Genomic DNA, 21,867 nt, shown 5'->3' with positions numbered 1-21,867 from the left:
ACTGAAGCTAAAATGTTTTTTCCAAATGTTAGTAAAGCTGCCAAGCAACTGTTGTAAATACAGTCCAACTTCAAATCAACAGTATTGTAGTAAATTGCATCAGTGTTGCACCTGCAGGGGTTCCCTCCAATTACTTTTCATGCTGAAGCTGCAGTTTATGCAGTAGCTCAGCTGTGTGGTGAGATTTGTACTACAGCTGATTGTGAAGCATTTAACAGGTGGAGCACTGAGTGCAGAAGGTCACCCAAATGTTACAACTACGCCCAAGAACAACGGACCCTAAAACAGCATGCTGAAGCAGCTCAATGTGGGTGATTTTTCCGTCCTGCTGCTGCAGCAGTAATAACCTCAGGTCAGCACTATAAAGATGGTCAAGTGGTCCCATAGAACTACTCAGAGAAAATACTATTAAGAGGATGTGCTGAGAAACAAAGGATCAGATTCTGCAAGGTTAGCATTTTGTTTTTTTCTCTACTTCAAAGATTTTAAGTAAGAATTGTTTCTCCACTTCCGACTGAAAATGTAGTTCTGGGAATCAAATGAAAAGACTGAAATTATTTTAAAACTGACGGGAAATTCTTGAACCCTGGTCTACACTGAGTGCTCACCACAGACACAGATTTTAAACAACTCTCATACAGTACCCAAATTTAAGATGTGTCTATAAAGCACCTCAAATAGATAGGACTAACACTCCACACCATATTTAAGTCAGATGTCCTTAAACACATATCAGCTCTGTAATCTGAACCTTTGCAGTCTAGGGCATGAATATTTCTGCTCTAATAATGACAAATGTGCTGGCATGCATGGTGAAATTACTGGTAAAATCTCATGTAATACTCAGCAGATGCAGCTAATCAGTGTGTACACATATACACCCTGGACTGTGTCCAAATGTGTATTAGGCAGCATGGCATACAATAGGCTGCAGCTGTAGAATGATGGCAAGAGTTCATCTGTAGATGCTACTGAAATGAATAGATATTCATGTGCCCAGGGAATTGTGTGGGGACAGAATTATAAGGCAGCAGATCATACAGTATAAAAAAGGGGTGATTATGTGAGTGGATGCTGGAAAATGTGAATGAGAGTTCTCCCTGTCGATGCTCCTCCATAACCAGCCAAAACCTGACTGTAACCTCATCCTTTCCTGTGTCCTTCTCCACAGAGGGTGGTCAGATCAACAACAACGTGGGAGCGGGCTCGAACATGGGCCAGCAGCACCCTTACCCTGCCCTCAGCCAGCTGGCTCATGTGTATGAACAGCAACAACAGCAGCAGCAGCAGCAGCAGCAGCAGCAGCAAAACAAGGATCTCAACAAGTACGCCTCCCTGAAGGCTGTGGGTGAGTGTCTGTCAAGCTTCTTATTATCTTAACATCTTTAAATTTTTAGACGAAGGAAAACAGAGACTGTTTTCACTGTTTTGAGGGAGGCAGTGTACTTGATGATGTGCGACAGGTTATAAAAAACAGGGACTGATTTTACCAGCCGTTGCTACTGGCTGTGACTATAGCAGTGTTTAGAGATCGTCACAGTGAATCTTGGGGCTTCCCCCATTCTTGGAGTCACCGTCAGACATCCTAACTTTGCAGTAAGATCTTCTTGATCTTGAGAAATGGAGAACAGGGGTTGTGATTTATTTATTACTTGCCTTTTTGACAGTTTCCTAAGGGAGTGTGTTAAAATTATTTGGGTGGGGATGGAGGCTGAACTTTATATTTGACTTTTACTAACTGCAAACTTCCATGTCTACTGTTTGACTGTACTTACTTTAAAGGTATAATATGTGGAAATGATGGGTTGCTGTCTGTAAACACACCATTCAAAGTCGATACCTCCTCCCCAGCTCAATGAGCGAGAGAGAGGGAGAAAGAGAGAGAGAGCAGGTTTGAGCGAATTCGAGGGTGAATGAAGAGAGGGAGCAGCGTTAGCAAGAACAAAGCAGTGAATCAGAGAGATGAAGCCTTATTTTCTGATTGTTTCACAGCGGTTATGTTCTTAAGCACAAATAAACACACCCACACCTCCACACACCTCTGCACAACCCTGTGGATTTTGGATGAATGCAGCCCGAGCTCAGCCCCAGACACAGACCTGCAGTTCACACCAACAGAGAGCGATGAGAGAGACGGAAACAGTGATTCAGCCCCGACAAACCATAGCAAATGTTTATTTAAACGGAAACGTGGTACGTTGAACACCCTGTTGTCTTAGGGATGCGTACTGCCTTTCTAATATGGTGGGTTTATTTACACGTCACTGCTGATTGGGTAACACCTCTGACACACCCACCAAACGAGAGGAAACGTACTACAAAGCCTGTTGCTCAATTTTACACCGCTTCGAGGAAACATGTCGCTCATGTGAAACTTCTAGAGGATTATACATGATGATTGAGATGGATTATATTTGTATGAGTCTATACATTTTTAGGAAAATCCTGCATGCTGAACCTTTAGTTATGAAGCTGTCCTATGCATATGGCTGAATGCACCTTTATGATCAATGGCACAAAAAAAGGCTGTAGGTTTGTCTATTTTTCCACAGTAAATCTTGCAAGAAAAAAAAAACAACATAATTCTCCCCCTTTTCTTGCCCTACCTCCCCTCCCTAGTAATTTATGTACAGTCCCTAAAGGTTTGGCGATCGAAACACAAAGGAGAACAGATGATTTTTGCATTTTTTGCAGTCTCTCAGGGTGATTTGACAGGTGTTATTGATTACCAAACTGAACCCAATGTAAAACAGAAACAGCCTGCTTATCAAGCTGTTTGACAGCCTAATGCATCCCACCAAATTCACTGAGGTCATCTGCCAGTGCAGCTGATTTGAATTTGCCGCACCATGCCCATGTGTTATTGGCAGTGGCATCACTATTTCATAACCTGAATTAATTTGAGATCAACTCGTGGCTTGTTTATGCTAGATAGGTGCAGTACCCTGCCCTCAACTGATTCTGAATTCAGCCCACTCACACGAGGTATTATCTACAAACACATCAGGATATCTGAATAAACAGCTACAAGATGCTATTTGTCCGCGTTTGTGCCCTTTATTAGAAGAGAAATCAGACAGAGCTTGTCTTTTTTCTGCATGCCAAACAGCAGAAAGTGAAATATTTCATTTGGGTGACAAATGTAGGTGTGAACTTCCTCTGTACTATAAATGTTACTCCCTACACTACACAGCACGTAAAGGGCCCTGACTCATCTGTAGACATGTAATAGATCATGCCTGTTTATGCTGAGTACTGCGTTGTGCCCCAGAAGCAAGAAAACGTTGTGTAATTACAGTAGCAGTTTATATACCTGCCAGCAAGATGGAAAATAGTCAAACAGATGAATAGTAAAGTGATAAGTGGACACATCATTTTTGATCATAAAGGAAAGCCACCCTATAAAGAACATCAATGAAAATGTTGATTAACACTGTCATCCTGAGTCCTAGACCTGGCATCTTTATTATTTGGTGGTGTATTTTTAGAATTCCCTGATAAGTGGCCAAATATAGACTTCAGAAAAAGGCTAGATATTTTCAGTGCAGCCACAACCGTGTTTGATTGCAGAAAATTGTTCAGTTATCTGAAATGCCAACAGAAGACGCCTCGGTGTCAGTCTCCGAGGATCAAAGAACAAAGGGATTCTTTCCCAGCTCAACATTAACAACCAATATTCAGCAAGGAGAGAAGGAATCCATCATAGGAGAGGCAGAGATGCCAATTTCTCCACTGACAGGAGCTTCAGTAGATCAGAGTGCAGTGCAGCCACAAGACATGCTGCAATTTGAGTAAAGCACGCAACCGCACCGTTTCTCAACTGGAAAACCTCACTCTCTGATGTTAGGCTGCTGCTCTCCTTTCATCTCATTACATATAACACCAACAGATGGACACAGCACATGCTCTGGAGACTGGATATGGCATTTTGGGAAATAGAGGAAATGTTTTACTGTAGGAGAAAAAAGATGGGGCAGGTTGATGGGAAACAGGTGCAAGAGATAGAAAAATTTTAGCGAAATTGCTGGAATTTGTTAATGAATACAAATTGTGAATGTACTATACAGTATCTGTACTCAGCCATATTTTTCTGATCAAAATTACTTGATTATAAATTACTGTGCATCTACTCCTTCACTCTCATTGAAGAATCCCAATCTATGGATATGGAAACATGCAAAGTGCGGCATGCACAAACTGCAGTTTCATTGCAAAGACCTGCTGCTGTACAGTGTTGTGGATAACAATGGGTTTTAACTGTTGTAACAGACACAGTGTCCCCCTCCACTCCAGGACACACATGTCCAACAGCAGAAGTAAATGACACTTGAGTTCAACACTCTCATAAAGACAGAATACTGTAACATGTTTCCACATTAATGCAGTTTATTATTTCAGATGAAAAAGCTGTGTACACCCACAAACTTTTCTTTTGTTTGGTGACCTTCATGAAGACCATCTTGCTACTTAACTGCCTCTTATGTGTCACATTTCATTTCAGTGGACTAGAAACATGAGTGAATGGCACTGGAGTAAGGGCCTGAAACTACCATACCATACATTTCTATTTACAAGAGTCAGATTTGAATTGAGAGTCGATTCTGAAGGGAATAGTGACCCCCACTAACAGTAAGCAAAATTTCTGAATGCAAGGGGAACATTAATATTAGCTATTTAAAATTCAAATTCCACTGCTTTATTGTTCACACAAACAAAGACAGTTTCTTGTTCCCCATAAAAGTCCTGGGTGGCAATCCAACAACAACAAAAATGTTCACTGTGGCTGATTATTATTCTGAGGCTGTGCTAAGATTTTTATAATGTACTGACATGTTCTGAAAGCCGAGTCTGCCTGGAGGGCATAAAATGAGTCTAACATGCTGTGGTATGCTCTGAAAAATGGTTGGAAGTAATCTGAAGTGTACACAATTTCAAGTTAATGGGATAAAAAGTGCAAAAACTACCAGTATGGTTCATTTACAATGAGGCAAATTTGTGTATTTAGGTTTGCTCTGCAAAGAGTGAGTTCAGACAGCGATGTAGAAATTATAATTCAACTTTTTAGCCCACCTGTCAATATTCTTCCTTTCCTCTTCTTCAGCTCCTTTTGAAACCACTTCTTCCCTCTCTGCTCCTTTATATCTAAAATGGCTCTCATCTTCCCTCCACTACCTCTCCTAGACCATTTTCCTTCCTCCCGTTTGCTCTTCTAACCTTTAATGTCTTGACTCGTTTTTCTCTCCCTCATCATTTTACCTAGCTGTTCGTCCCCTTCATTTCCTCTCACCTTTTCTCTACCGCTCCCTCCCTCCCACCTCTCTCCTCTTCCCATCCTCTCTTCCTCCTTCTTTCATATCATCACCTTTATTATTCGCCTCCTGCCCTCTCCTCTGCATTTCCCCTCACCTTTTTCCTTTTGCTCCCCCACCCCCACGCACCGTCTCCTCTTCACCCCCTGACCCCCTCCCCCCTTTCAATCCATCACGCTCCGTATCTCTCCTTAAAGAATCATTGGGCTGCTAATCTCGATCCTCCCTTATAGCCGCTCATATCTGATTCCATTTCTGTAATTGAAGGAAGGCCTCCCCCCCTTGGGCCTCACTTGACTGACAGATTTCCATTCCACAAGTGGTATTCAAAGAGGCACCTATGAAATGATTGGAAACCTGTCCAGAATTATACAGCACATGGAGCCTGGGATTCCAGGAGGCAAACTGCCATTACCACGAGACCAATGATGGGAACGTCACTCACGAGCTGGGAAAAAGGTTTGCGAGAGAGAGAATGAGGGCAGACAGAGGGAGAGGGAATAAATGACAGCAAACAATCCAAAACCGCCAGCGGTGGCTCTGTTTGAAGTCACCTTTGTGTGAGCTCCGTTACTCTAAAGCAACATAAATGGACTTTTTCTTTTCTTTTCTTCTTTTCTGCCACACAGCCTGGTGTTTTCACTGCCTGATGACCCCATAAGAAATAGAACCAAGTCTAAGATCAACACCATTTTCCCATCTGCCTTTATTCCCTTTTCTTTAATTGGCTCAGCCACTTTCCCAATGGTCCACAGTCCAGCTGATAAGCCACACTTCTGTCAATCAATAGCCATCTCCACTGTCCCCCTGTGCATCTATATAAGGTCACTTTATCGAATTCTAACTGCAACTGAGGCAAAAACCAACTAATAAAGGTTCCCAGGATGCAGACCTGTAACTCAGAGGAGGAAGCATTCTCCTACAAGTACAAATGACCAGCTTTGTCTCAGCAAATCTGCTCTGATGCATCTGACAACTGCCACAAACCCTAAAGAGACAGAAGGCATGTTCCTACATGGCTGTTAATAAGTCTGTTTTTCATGGATGCTCTGCAGAGTAGATCTGCAGTAACTGGGGAATGAACTGCACAATTTTCTTTTAATCAGGCTTACTCCTGTCCTGCATCATATCACCTCACAATGGAAGCTGCCCAGTACAACCAGTCTGCTGCTGATGGCTGCTGGGTAGTGAACGCTGCAGTGTTTTGTATGCAGGACTTTAAAAAAAGATCTCTGTTGATATGAAATGATTAAAAATGTAAAGTTTTTGGAGAACATATAAATTATCCTCACACCTCAGCTGTGATTTTATCCTCTATATAATCCTCTTTAAATGCAAATGAGCTTCAAAAATGATACAGAGAGGGTGAAACTTTTTGTGTATTAGTTTGGTGCAATGTAGGGAACAGATTTCAAAAAAGTGCTTTCACATTTACCTTGCTTGGTTCTCACCTTCAGACTTTTCATTTTGGTTCAAACAAAATAGCAAGTGTGAAAGTTGCCACAGCCCAGACCAAAGGAACAAAATTTAGTCTGACCAAAAGAGGTCTGAACCATGGTTCGGTTCATTTACAGTGTGAAAACACAATTACAGGGATTTGAGGCAAGTTCGTCAGGTATCTGACTCTGGTTCAGGCCTCAGTCTACAGCCAGAGACGTTTTTTTTTTTTTTTTTTTTTTTAACTAAAATCTGAAAATGTCGTGGAAAAGTTAAGGGAACACCAGCCAGTAGGATTCATCCTTTGGGAATCTCAAATCTCTGTTTAAAATTTCATGTCAATCCATCCAAACGTTGTTGAGATATTTCAGAGTGGACTGTCAACCCGAGAGACTATCATTGTCATTCTGACCTGCTTCTGTGGCTGAAATGTCACATTCTTCAGCATTTTATAACAGAACTGGATCTCTAATAGCCTATTTTATGTGCTACAATTGCCTATAGTTCAACCACTTTGCCTGATAGCAGCTGATTTATTACAGAGAGAAGGTTCAGATTACATCTCACATCTTGTGCCAGCATCGAATATCTTTATATTAGACCATTTTCCTGCCAAAGAATACTTCTATTCAGTAGTAAGGAGTTTATTTTTCACACTGGAAAAGCATCATCATAAGACAATAAGACTTCAGTGAAACCCAGGCTAATGGATGTTTTACTAAGGGTGGCAGCACTATGACAAGGAGAGCCACCCACACATAGTAAATACTAATTGATTTTGATTTAGCAAAAAGATATCGTAAAATGTAGAAGGGATTTTATTGGACATTTTAAAACTAATAAGCTCACCATCACTTTGGCAGGAGACAACCTTATCCTCTGACAAAAAGCTGATTGACACGCTGGTCTAACCCTAATAAGATCCTTAGGTTATCTGTGCTGAGGGACTTCAGAGAAGCAGTGCTTGACTTTGTCTCCTGATGCATAATGTGTGTTAGTCTCTGTGGGGTGCTGGCCTTTCTCAGGCAGAGCCATGCAGAGCCCATACTGCGTAACAGCGGTGTTTTCCATTTCCACTCACGTACGCTGCTGGATGTGTGCACCGTTGAGCTGACTGCCGCCGGATTGATTCACCTGTCGCTTGAGCAAGTTTGATCCCCAGGGGCGGTCTAGTGGCAACTCTGCGGGTGAGACGCCGCTCTCCCTCCACCCACAGCCCCCACCCCAGCCTCCGCCATCGCTCCGCTCGCCCCTCTCCTCGTTCACAGAGCGATAAACTAGATTTATAGTTACAGCTGCAAAGCAAACTCACTGAGTGTGTTAACTTTATCTTCAACGACGTGGAGGCAACAAGGGCTAAAGAGTAATGACTCGACTTTGAATGTGAATCTGAAGGGAAAAAAAGGTCACATTTCGCAGTGATAGGAGAGGCTGTAGCTTGGTGACAGTGACTGTCAGAGGGAGGAATAAATGTGAGGCATTAAAGCCGACTGCTCCAAGGCTAAAGAAACACACACTCACAGGTGTACAGAAGATATGGGGAGATGCTTAAATCAACACAGACGCCACATTTAAGAAAACAGACTTTGTATGTGTGTACTTGTATGTTTATGCTGTATGTATAGCCTCATACTCTTTACGTGCCACAAAGGAAGGGTGATTGATTTAAATGCATTTGTTACACTGGCACATACAAAGCTAACTTGTTCATACAGGGTGCATTTTGATATGATTTCACCACATTTGTGCAGAGCATATCTTTTATTAACTAGCAAAAACATTTATAAAACACGTTGGCACTGTTAGAGAAAGACAACAATAGACCAGAGGATAATCCAGAGATCCAAACTGTGGTCAATCCTAACCAGACCCTAAGGGAACATCTGGATCCACTTGGATTTTGGACACATGGGATCCAAGACCCACAGCAGCAAAAGTAGACCCTACCTGACCTAATAAGATTGATTAGAATTTGGACTCAGTCCGACTTGGGCACCAGATTGAGATTTGGTTTTTCAGAACTCGAGTCGACCCGTGAACACCTCTATCACAAGTACGCAAAACCTGACTGTATGTTGAAAGGAAAATTAAGTCTTATTACTTGGTGTCTGGACCCACAGACAGTTCAAGTACAAGGGAGAATGACTGCTTTAGTGCATGCTGTAATTTGTTAATTTGCTTTTCTTCAGCTTTTTTGTTTGATCCAAAAATGTCAAATACTGTGCACACAAAACCAGATCTGTAACTTTGTATCAGAACACATTCTGTCTCAGGAGTTGCACTACCCTTTTCCTCTCCAGAAAGAGACAGTAAACAAAGTCTTCTTGAAATATTCTCTTTATTATATGTCAAAAGGAGAAAAAACATGCACCGTGTTGGAAAAATGATCACCGCGGTGCATGTCATAATGGCCTCACATCTTTCTTCCAGATATTCTTCCTCTTTTATCATAGTGATCACCTTCCCACCACACAGAAATGAGATGTTTTCTTGGCTTTATAAGGGAGGAAGAGGCGAGGTGGAGGAGACATTCTGGGCTTTCCTTTTGATTTCACTCCTCCAGTGGCACAACAGGCCTCTATATGCAGGCGTTTACAGTAGCCCTGACACCCTGGTTGGTCAGTTTGATGAGGGGTGGCTGACTAACAAAGTTAAAGTTGTACGGGTTTGTTAGACGACCTTTTCTGATTGTGGGAGTAAAAAGGGATGGGATGTTTTCTATCCAAACTTCTGCCCTTGTGTGTGTGTGTGTGTGTGTGTGTGTGCTCTCACGTGTGCATGTCTTAGTTTGCAGCTGATCTGCAAACTGCTGAAAGTCTTATTTTATGACTCACTCTATATAACAGTTTTATTTTCTTTCTGTTCCACAGTAGCAAAAACAGACGAGCTGAAGATATTGTTTGTTTGTTTTTTTTCACAACTGACAGTCTAAAAAAGAGCAAACGGCCAAATTGGAGGAAGCAAATTGATTTCGATTTCAGCATTTAAACCAAGATTTCAGCTGTGCTCTTTAGCGGCTCTTGAACGTTTTCATTAGCTCTCCGTTTCTCTCTCTCCCTCTTCCATCAGCTGCCAAGTACAATGGCGAAATCTACAACAAGCGTCGGCTGATGGTGGAGCTGCCAGTGAAGGGCGGGCTTCCTCTCCAGCCAATGGGCAACTCCAGACCCTCTATGGGCAACATGTCGTCGATCGCTCCTCCGATGACCACCAATCCCATGGCTTCGAACCCCATGACCTCCAATCCCATGAACCCCACCATCACCCAGATGACTTCAATGACCCCAATGACGTCTATGACACCCATGACCTCAATGACTCCCATGACATCCCTCACCCCGATGACCTCCATGACTCCTATGACTTCTCTGGGTCCACTGACTCCAGAGCCAGTGGCCACCTACGTCACAGAGATGCCCAGCATCTCCTCCGTCTCGACCCTCCCGACAGAACGGCACATAGGTGCTGGAGGCGGAGGTGGGGGACTCAAGCCGAACGGCCAGAAACCCAAAGGCAGCCATGGCCACACTGCCCACAGCTCTCACAGCTCTCACACTCATGCTCACAGCCACAGTAGCAAGCCGCCAGGACTCGGGGCTACCTCCTTGGCACACATGGCAGGGACCATGCCAGGTGGCACGTCCCTGGGCATCTCCAGGGCCGCCGAGACCGCCATTGGCCCTAGCTCGGCTACAATGGGCCGCCCATTGGCGTACAGTTCCAACACAATCGCGGCCGGGCATGGGATGGGGCTGGGGCTGAGGGGCTGGGATGGGACTGAGACGGTGGGCCGGAGGAAGACCTACGGGCACAAGAGGCCTCAGTGTACCGTGCTGGAGCCAAACCAGCTCCACGGCTCCAGAGGCCACAGCCACAGCCAACACTTCCTCCCCACACAGCCCTACTTTGTGACCAACAGCAAGACAGAGGTGACTGTGTGAGAGAGGAAGAACGGGAGAAAAAGAGTGAGGAAAGGATGCATGTGGAGTGGTGGCACAAGTAATCTCTGAGTGGAGACACCAACTCCTGGGGTGGTCAAAGGTGCAGATCTGTGTGTGTGTTTGTGTGAAGTTGAGGCTTGTTGGTGTATTGGTGTGATGAGACAGTGACACTGTGTCTGAGTGGTCCTCGTTTCACAAGCGGAGTTCACAAATCAAAATCACTGAATAGACCTTTGTTGTCAAGAAGATGGCTTCCAAGATGGTGGTGTCTGTGACCATAACAACAAAGAGCCTAGAGAGCAGGGATGTCTGTACACTTGTGGGGATATTAGAGTGTTGTCTCATGGATAATATCTACTCTGTAATGGTGACAATATCTGAGCATTACAGTGCGACTACACACAGATGATAAAGCAGGAAACTGCTGATAATAAAAAGGAGTGGCTTTACTGTATGAACCAAACCTGAGAAGCAATGTAAGGGATCAAGTGTAAGGCACCGAAACATCGTGGGACAGGGGAAATACAACATGTTTACCCACAAACCTCGCAAAAAGAGTCCTGCTCATCTGCCCAACAAAGTGTCGAATGGTTTGGAAGAAATAACATTCCCTTATGATTCACCCCCAGATCTCCTGAGGGGCTTTGAAACAGACACACACGATGAGGGCGCTGGGCTTTGGACTGCAGACATGCAGGCCTTTGTACTGTGGCTATTCAGAAGCGCCTTCATAAGCTGTGCAGCTGAAGGTCGCCCTTTTCCACAAGGCTCCAGCACAGAGAATGGAGGCTGTCACGCTGGCATTGTTCTGTTCTGATCTCGTCTGTGTGGTGACAGCTGGCCGAGAGGAGGGATAAGGAGGCAGGGAGGCAGCATCTGGATGATGCTGGAGCTAGCAGAGGCTCCTCGGAGCATCATTCTCATACACACACACACACACACACACACACACACACACACACACACAAATGCACACGTTCAGAAACGTGCACATGCAGACACACATTTTCACACACAGATATATACTGTAGAAACACCACACACCAGGGTTTGACTGATATGGAGTTTCTAAGGAACGATACCAATCATTTTAGATTAAAGTTAAAGATGGTTGATAATTTATTTATTTTGTGTATGTTTGTTATCTTTACATTTAACTGTTTGCATCCCAAAAATTCTATTCAGTGTTTCCCCAAAATGATATTCTTGTCAGTGAATTTAGACCATTACAGTACTCTGAAACTCCCTCATGAGAAATCAAACTTTTAGAAATGGCAGCTGAGTCAGAACGACCCACTTTATCCATTTAGTGGCAGGGTAATTTACCTTTAAATTGCTATGTAACTATTTACAAAAGAGTTGTACAATTAAAGAAGTGGTTTGACAGTTTGGGAAATATCCTTATTTTCTTTCTTGCAGACTTAGATGAGAAGAATGATACCACTCTCATGTCTGTATGCTAAATTCAGCATGAAGCGACAGCCAGCAGCCAGCTTAGCCAAGCTTAGCACAAAGACTGGAAGCAGGGGGTTGTAGTCAGTCTGGCTCTGTCCAGCGGTACAGCAACAAACTCTGCCTATCAGCCGCTCTAAAGCTCACTGACATGTTATATCTTGTTTACTTAATCCATACAAAAGCCAAAGTGTAAAAAAGACACTGTGCTTTTTTCCAGGAGTCAAAATGTTGAACTATTCCTTTAAAAGAATGAATAAAATGTGAAAATGTAAAGTTGTTTTAATGTAGCTGTGTAGGAAGGGCCTTCATCGTACTGGAAGTGGAAAAAATGACTTATTTGATTGAGATATATGTTTTATGTATTTATCAGTTTAAGGATAACAGACAGCGCACATAAAATATGAGCCAACTGAGCAACTATATGCCTGAAATATTTTCATTAAGTGGACCAAATGTAAGCTTTGGCTTCTCAACATTGTATTTCTGCATCAATTTTTGCATAGAATGTTCTACATGTCTGGTTTTAGACAAATGCAAGAAACTCCTGTGAAAAGTGGATATAATAGTTATGAAAATACCACAAATTTTTGCTTGTAATGGAAGACACTGCCACAAAAAACTAGGCTTGATTAGATCACTCACTGTACTCAAGCTCTGGCTAAAAAAAAACATCACAACCAGCAGGAAAAAAAAGAATATCTGGGTTACATGAGTCACATATGAAAATAAATCCTTAAGTCTCACAAATAGGCCAAATCTTCGAAGGGCGTCTCTCAGCCTATTTAGTAGTTTTGTAATGATGTGATTCTTATTAGCGACTGCAGCTGCCGTTATCATTTTAGCCTTGTTATCTAAAGTGCTGCTTCCACCTCTAAGATCCTCTTTACATTTGCGATTAAGATGCATTTTTAAGTGATCAGATTGTAATCAGACAGAGCTTAGCCACATTAAAAAAAAAAAAAAAAGTGAAAGCGCTAGAGACACGGTGAGGAAGGATTATGATTTGATTGCTTAAACCATCTCTGGAGGTTGTCAGAGAAGCATTTGGCGTAAGTGTAAATGCAGTTCTGTCTTAGAAATTTGAGCGCAGGCGACGAGGCTGCTCAGACAGCATCACACCAACAAAGACAGACTGTCAGGACATCTGTGGATAGAGAACAAGCTAAAAAAAATAGGTGTTAAATGTCCATTTTAAAGCATGTAAATAGAAGAGGAAGAGGTGCACAAGACAATCCGGTGAGAGAACATGACATTGGATTTCAGTGTGACACATTTTATTGCTGGGTCCAGCAGAGCTATACGCTCATTTTGGGTACACTGTGTATCCAGAATGCATGTACTGTAGATGTGAGGTGCAAAAGAAGAGGGAGGGAGGGAGGGTGGCTAATACTACAGCTTCTAAATCAAAAGCAAACTAAGCCAGCTGAGCGCAAGATAAGGGGGTCTACAGGAGGGGATATTTTTGCCTCGTGCTGTGGAACCCCTGCTGCCTTCAGGGTCACATGACTGGAAACCTGAGACCAAATTGAAGCGGCGGAACTGGATTTAGAAGTCATCAGAGCATTAAAATGTGTCACCTATACACCCACACTAACACATGCACACACACACACACACACACACAGAACACATTACAGGGTGGACTCTGCTTCCCTTCTGCTCCCACAGTGCCGAGCGGCGGGCGTCATCACAGCAGAGAGACAAAAGAGTCAGTACTGTTACTGCACCTGTTGTACATGAAAGACTGTGAAACTCCAGACCTTGGCCCTTTGTAGCGATAACTGATAATATGCTTTTTATATAAATATACATAGCCTTTCTCGCTTAATCTCTTTCTTTTCACACTTTCTTCTTCTACACTTCTTTTCACCCCTTTCTTCTTCTTTGCTCCCTCCATGTCTGAAAGGAAGACCTGCAGAGCAGAGATATCTGAGAGAAAAACAAAAAAACCCCAAAAAACTGGGCTGTGATGAATCTTTTCTGTGATAGTGGAGCACAGTCACGATGAGACAGTGAATAATAATAATTCACCCCCACCTTGAAAGGCATGATTGATTTTCCCCTTGTTCTAGCAGGAAATATAAGTGATTGATTCTGTGTGCCAAAAAATGTAATTCAGTTTGCAATTTTGTACCATTGTGAGTCCTTTTGAACACTGCGCACATTTCACTCTTTATAACTTTGTGTACGCCTGTGTGTGTATGTGTGCGTGTGTGTGTATCCAACTTTGGCATATGATTATTGTCTCTGAAGAAGTCAAAACTCAAACAAACAAACCAAACAAAGTGAATCATATATAAATGGAGTTCACAATCCCCATAAACCCGTTTGCTTCCAGTGATAATCCTTTTCAAATTTTGTTGTTTTTTTCCTCCTCCGTGTATTTATTTCCTCCTTTTCATGACAGCTGGTGGTTTCGCTTGTGACAGAGTTGAGAAGCAGGTCAATGTTTGTTCAGGATGTGCATTATCAGACCCAATTGACTTAATCCAGCAAGGTGGAAACGTGGAAATATGAACCCTTCTTGCTGCCCCATACCGCTCCATGCTTAAAGCCCATTCAGCTCTGCAAAAGCAGCCACTGGAACAATTGGTAAGCAGGCAGAGCAGTGGAAACAGCTGGTAAACAACAAAAAAAAGGCCTGCGTCCCCTCGCCATAACAGCCAAAATAAACCTGATAGAAAGTGGGGAATTGGTTGCGCCGGCTGGTTCATGGTTGATAGGGTCAGGGCCACAGATGAGTGGGTTCAGGAGGCAGCCATGTCTGACATTTTTCATCAGACAAGTCAGTCGGACAAAAAAAAAAAAGCCACAGCAGAGACAAAAGGACACAGGTAGTCTACGGGCTCAAAACAGCCAGTTCAGTGACAGAGCCAGGAGGAGCCCTGGAACACTAAGTGTTTCTGTCTGTCACTTACTGAAAAGATAATCTGCATAATAATACTACAATATTAAAGACATTCCAGTACATTCAGATCCAAAGAAAGAGGTCGGTCTGTGTTATTCCTCATTAATCCTTATCATTTGAGAGTGCTTTTCTAATTTGAAGGACAGTTTTATAGCTCAGAGATGGTTGCTTCACTTTCTGCCATGTTTACCCCCTGGTGACTTTGGATTTTCTGTAGTTTTTAACCTACTTTTTCCCATATTATCCTCTGAAAAAAGAGAGGCCCCTATTCAGTTGGATAACAGCCAAACTGTCGTGAATGGGGTATGGAGTGTATCACTATTATATGTTGTCACTTCCAGGTGTGTCCAGGCTTTAACTCAAACTTCAAGTCATTCAAAAATTCAGTCACCCAGCTGGCCACTCCGCAGTAACAGACAGCGATCAGCTCCACCTCTTAGTGTCCATGACCCTGTGCCAAATGAGATCCAAATTTAGGGATGGCCGCTCAGTGTGAACTCATTTCTTCAAACCATCCAGGTCCTGATTGCCCTGTGGGTGCTCGCCCTGCCACAGCTTAAAGCTTTTACCTCACTATATTCCCCCCCCCCTTCCTGGCTGAATGGAAGTCAAATGAAGAGTGGAGGTGCAATTCACCTAATTATAGGGAATCAGACCCAAGTTAAAGGGTGCAGCGGTTCACTGGTACATTGATCAGGAACAGAGGCAGGAGCAAGAATCAGGCCAGTCAAGCATGTAGCCTGAAGTTATGTGGTGTTAACACTTGCTGAATATTCTTTGGCCTTATGACCTGGACTTGATAGGTAATATTGTACAGTGTTGTTTGCGGAGGCAATATTTTCCCTGAGTTTACACCCACATTTTTAATATAAATCATCAAGTTGGGTCAGGACCTGTCTGTTCTGTCACTTAAATATCCGTGTCTGGCGTGAACACTACATTCCAAAATAAGCGATTTACTTTACTGTCACAGCCCAGCTAGCTTGGTTAGCTACACATGCTAACCAGCTGGTGCTATGTACAGTTTGATGTCAAACCTCATGATTTTTTAAAACTCTGTTTTGCCTTTTCTCCCAAATTGACATGGTCCACTCTGCCACACTGCTGCCCCCAAAACAACCAGTGAGAATCTCTCTCCAACAATGATCCCTCACCGGCTTCCCACCCACAAAGCACTGCTTTTTGTGCTCTGTCTGGAATTTGAACCTAAGTCTCTGCAACAGTTCTTTTTAGCCTTGCATCATCTGAGCCGCCACGCTACATGACTCAGCTCTCACAGCGTCGTAGCCACCACTGTGCTCATTTCTGACGTGATCTTACTCTAGTGCTCTGAGTCTTGCTCTTAGAGGTGTAACGTCTGAATAACTGTTGAGCTAATGCCGAGTTGGGGGAGTTAGGGTGGTAGGCTCATACTGTGGCAAAGTCTCCCTTGCCTGTCAAATTAATAAGGGCACTGAGAAAGGCAAACAGCGAGAGAAGCAGATTAAGTAAGAGAGATTTAGATTTTAATGAAATGTCTCAAAACAAGGCAGAGGAAAAGCTGGAAGGCAAACACCTTTAAAACTCACCCACTCACAAAGTACACATCGACAAGTACGAGCAGTGACAAAATCGAGTAATGAAAGAGCTTAGAACACACAGGCTTCACTGAGAGACAGAAAGAGGCAGGTGACAGAGAGGGAGAGGCAGTTAGGGGAGATATGAATGGGATATGAAAATGGGGATTGTGGTCCAGCCTCTCTCTTAGTTTGGCTCAGAGAGAAGCCAAAAAAAAAGTGACCCCATTATACAAATTGTGCTGAAATCAAGCTCTCTCGCCAGCCGCCAGGAGAAAACTGCACAGTGGAATATCTACAAGGAATATTCAGTGAGAGACAGAACAAGAGCTGTACGGGGACCGCTAGCTGGGGGGTGGGGGTTTATGAGTTCTCACTGTGGTCTTTAATCACCGAAACCCGGAGAAATGTGGGGAAGAGCTTTGGTGCTGCGATGGGGACTCAGTCCACAGTGGCACACAAAGACAGAGAAGGGACTCAGTGTCAACACTTGATAGGGAGGAAGCTTTGCATTATTGATACTGCAAAACGTTGGCGTTGATCGGAACGTGAGCGCTAACAGCTCCATTTGGAAAGCTGTGAATCAGAGACTGTTGGCTCACACACACACACACACACACAACACACACGCACACACACGCACACACACACACACACACACACACAAAAACTCCTCTGTCCAGTGATTTCATGTTGCTACAGTATTGTTACCCAGACGTACAGACTCTCAGACTATTGATCATTGATGCAGCAGCTCAGTAGGTTCTAAAATCAATCACAGACTCCTCTAGACAGATCAGCTATCTCTAATATGGACTGGAACACATTTGTGTAGAGCATGTATCTCCCATTGAGTTCAATATTTTTTACACTCTATATCCCATTTTAAGCTGAAGATGAGAAGCATGGATTGTTCTTGATGTCACTCTGAATCAGGACAGCGCAGGTGTCTGTAAATATTCATTTCTTGGTGGGGGAGTTAGTGAAAAGAGTCCGACCCCCCCTCTTAATCACTACAGATAAAATGCAGTATACTCTTTTCATTAAAGAAAAGAAAGAGCAGCGTTATCATGATCAGTGGGATATGTACAGTACATCGGAGATGACACTTAAGGGCTCAAACACAAGTTACATTTTTACCAGATTTTCCTCCACTCTTTTCTTTTCTGTCTTTTGCTGTTGCTGTTTGCTGGACTTGATAGTGTTGTAAGTATTACAGCCTATGAAGAGCAGCGTCTGTATGATCAAAAAAATCAATATATCACTATATTATCAAAGGGTTTCTTGTCAGCTACGTTTACGACTTTGTATAGCATCAGTCTTTATGCGCAATGTTTTCACCAATACAGAGCTGTCTACTTATGCACACAGAGGCAGAGGAGATGTAGTGTTTGTTGTCCAGTAACGCTCAACATCGGTTTTAAAAGGGTTTGCTCCTATGGTGTGCTTTATATGTATGATTTTGATCATGAACCTATATTAAATATACTTGCTGTTAGCATTACCGGAAGGATATCAATCACAGTGGATGTGAAAAATATTCTGGTTATTGACCTCTGCTATGGTTCAGAGCCAAGGGATTTTCCATTACCTTTGACGAATCAATAAGCTATTTGTGATATGACTACTATCCATTAGCAAGCATATCCTTTTATAGAATAACTCATTGATTAACTCATTTTGGTGTTAATCATGCATTACATACAAAGTTATATGAGATCCAATTTTCTATTTTTGATGTCCAGACCAGTTTGTGGTATTTATGCATATGTGTATATGGATACATATGGCCCCAACACTGCATTTATGCGTGACTAGTAAAGCATATTTTCTATGGTAGAGCCCATCTCCCACTATTGTTTGCACAGTAGCTTATAATATGCACCGTGATGCCCCATCGTCCTTTTACTGTTTACTGACTTTATAATTTGTGAGATTACGTTATGAAAAAGCTGTATTTTGGTACTATTCGAATATTGTTAGAAAAAGAGGTATAGCAGACGTTTTGTCCAAGAAATATATTACCATAGTGTTGCTATGAATTAGTCTGTTTTCCTTATTTTGGGGAGGGATGACAGGGATATTTTTGTTCTTCTTTTGTTGTTGATTTGCAATCTGACAGTATATCACCATTGTTCTATATACGACTTTCTTACGTGGCAATAAAAGATGACTTCTGTAAAAACTCTTCTGTTTTTGCCTTCCTTTGGTGTCTCTTTTTATCCTCTTTTGTCTCTTTGTCCTTTTGTCCTCAGGAAAAGATACTTTACAGAGCTTCAGCTCCTCTTTATTCCCTCTCCTTCCTCACTTCATATCTCCCCTCCCACTTTCCTCCTCTCTGTTTCTCTTGGCTTTCTTCCTCCCAGAAAAAAAAACAAAAAAACATCTGAACATCAGATGTTAAATACATGTTGTCACTCTGGCTTGGACCAACTTTGGAAACATGTTTATATATAGCAGCAAAGTAAAAGTTGAAGCAACATTTACACTGAACTGTTTGACACCTGAATGTCTCACAGATGTTAATTCATAACCAAATGTGCATTTCCTAATCCCGTCCATTGATTGCTCATAGATTAGCATAATTTCCTTAATTTTTTACAGCAAGCATATGACAGGTGGCAATGACCACAAGGTCACCAAGGTTTATGTCAAAGCCCTAGTCACTTTTCTTCAGCAATAGCCATTCTTTATATAGAAGTAATGGAACAGCAAGTAGCAGCCACAGTGCATAGCATGACATCAGATCACAGTTGCTCATGGCATAATGGAAAAAAGCCATTAATCGACTTTCTTCCTTATTAAAACAATGTGAGTTTGTTACACCAGCTGCTCTTTTGTTGGATTTTATTATTGTAGTGTTGTATATCCACAGAATTCTGGGACCCATAATATTAAACCACACTAGTTACCACAGATATCGCATCAACCTGGACTAAAATCACTCAACTTATAAATATGCACCAAGTCTAAATTTCCCAAAACAATTCAAGCAACAAAAATATTTCCTCAGGCTTATTTTACTCTTAAATTTACATTAGCTTTGTACTGCATTATTCTGCATGCAGTAGTCTCAATATTACCTCTTGGAGTTTTAGAGACTATTTTTGGCATTTTTCCTTTCATTAATAATAACTTGAGAGATAAAAGGTCCTGCTGTTGATGAGATGTGCCTGAGTCTACAAAGTCCTATATTCAAATCCACATCTATTCACCATAAAAATATTTCCTCTCCTCTCAAGCCTCTTTCCTTTTCCCTACTGTTTCTCTCAACGCATGTGGAGCTGAAGCCAGAGAGTTAATGTGTCCTTGAGCTTCAAACAGAAGATCACTGCCAGACAAAATCAAACTCACTGTTTTGGTTGTAAATATAGTTTTTTTTGTTTTATGTGGGAATTTCTTTTTTTTTTTTCTTTTTTACCTTCAAATGAACCGTGCATGCAAGGTAAAATCTGCACACATCTGAATTCAAATACACACAACAGACGCAGGCATTCACACAATGTGAGTTTACACTAATTACTCAGGCTGCCAGTGCTATTGGCAGTGAGGAAACAGTCCAGGGAATTTAACTCAAAACAAAGCAAACCTGCTTTTCCTCCCGCTCCCCTGCCAATCCCTCTCTACCTTCCCGAATCCTGCTCAGCAGAGCGGAGCTGCACAACAAGAGCTCTGTGTGTGTTTAAAGCCATCTGGCACTGATCTCTACTTCAACCGTCAGCAGCGTCAGCAGCATCAGCAGCATCATCAGCATCAGCATCATCATCATCATCATCATCATCATCATTTTTGGTACTTGTTCTTTGTTTTGCTGTCACTGGTCAACAACATCACCATTATCAAATGGACTGCATGCAGACTGGAAAAACCAGGGATCGAACCACTGACCTTCCAATTACTGGACGACCCGCTCTACCTCCTATGCCTGTCGGTTCAGACCGGGATCCGATCAGGCCATGGACGTTTCACACGTGTGTTTGAGCTGACTGACATGATTCCACCATGTGGCAGATTGTTCATCTGGGTGTTTCAGTGGTCGTGTGCTGTAAATTCTGGGCTCCAGGAGGATCAGACTAGGAGACTCACCATTAATTGAGATCGTTGAACCCTCTCCACTGGATCTTCATACTGGATCTCACTCAAATAAAACACTCGGCCTAAAATCACAGACAGAAAGACAAAGTTTGCTCTTAGTCTTCCCTTGTATTTTATGTTGTACAAAAAACTGATCTTATAAATTGTAAATACTTAACAAGTTGACAATTATTTGTTACTCTCTAGTTTTGAATTCTAGATTCTCAAATCAATATATGAATTAATTTGTTCTGCCAGAAATATGCCTAGTACAAATTCTAATGCCAAACAAAATAAATATGAAAACAGCATTTAACTTTATTACTCTGTTTTTCAGACAGGGAAATGTGGAAATGGTGCAGGAAAACAGGTGGGTGGAAATACACTTAATGATAAAATCCTCTGTTTCTCCAGCATTTAATTTAACAACAGTTGCAGACACCTGATCTTTCATATTGGCTAGACATTACCAGACAAAACAGATTTAACAGATAATTGTGCTTCACAGGGAGAAACATTGGGGTACTGTCCATATAATAAATGTCATGCAACACCCTGATGAATCACTGAGGAGAAGCATATACAGGAAAAACAAGACTGGCCCTAGACTTGAACCCTGGGGCACTCCACATGGTGTCGAGGCTAACAAGGAAATGCTGTCAGCGACTGAAACAACAAACCTATGATCTGACAAGGCTGTATTAGATATGCCAACCCAGTGCGTAAGTCTGTTTATCAGGATGCCATGATGTACTGTATCAAAAGCTGCACTGGTAAAATGAGCATATACCAGTCACCACTATTTGTATTAAAATAGAGGGGTGTTTCTAAAAACATGAGCAAGTTTTTCAGTAACATGATTATCTGACAGAGCCTCCAGAAGCTGTGATCAAACTGTCTTTTCCAATAACCATGATCATTTTTTTGTCTGTACTATCATAAATAACATGATGATTTTTGAATGTCTTTCTCAATGTTCTTTCGGTGATTTTTAATAAGTCCTCTGAAGCGTTAGATTCCACTGCACAGCACATCAATTATATAGTGAAAACAGCACTCAGCTTTTCAGAAATTGCATATGTTATTCTCGTGGCCCGGGGAAGCAAAAAATCAGGATGTGTGAAAATGAACCATTCCCTTCCAAAGATTCAGACCAGGAGGAGTCAGACTCTAATCTGTGAAGAGAA

At 42.2% G+C, this 21,867-nt stretch overlaps 1 protein-coding gene across 1 annotated transcript in view; it reads left to right on the top strand.

Annotated features, from left to right (window-relative positions):
• The window catches only part of shisa9a (shisa family member 9a), a 50,545-nt gene extending 31,748 nt beyond the window's left edge, over window positions 1-18,797 (top strand). Inside the window, exons 3-4 of the mRNA XM_018685495.2 lie at window positions 1,172-1,348; window positions 9,816-18,797. Of these exons, the coding sequence (XP_018541011.1) occupies window positions 1,172-1,348; window positions 9,816-10,687 (1,049 nt within the window). The 3' untranslated portion in view covers window positions 10,688-18,797. The remainder of the gene's footprint in view (window positions 1-1,171; window positions 1,349-9,815) is intronic.
• Window positions 18,798-21,867: the final 3,070 nt, after the last annotated feature.

This window comes from Lates calcarifer, linkage group LG23 (assembly GCF_001640805.2).
Source record: "Lates calcarifer isolate ASB-BC8 linkage group LG23, TLL_Latcal_v3, whole genome shotgun sequence".
In the NCBI taxonomy this organism is placed as follows: Eukaryota; Metazoa; Chordata; class Actinopteri; family Centropomidae; genus Lates; species Lates calcarifer.
The sequence above is the reverse complement of the archived record's forward strand: the minus strand, read 5'-3'. Positions and strand labels throughout refer to the sequence as shown.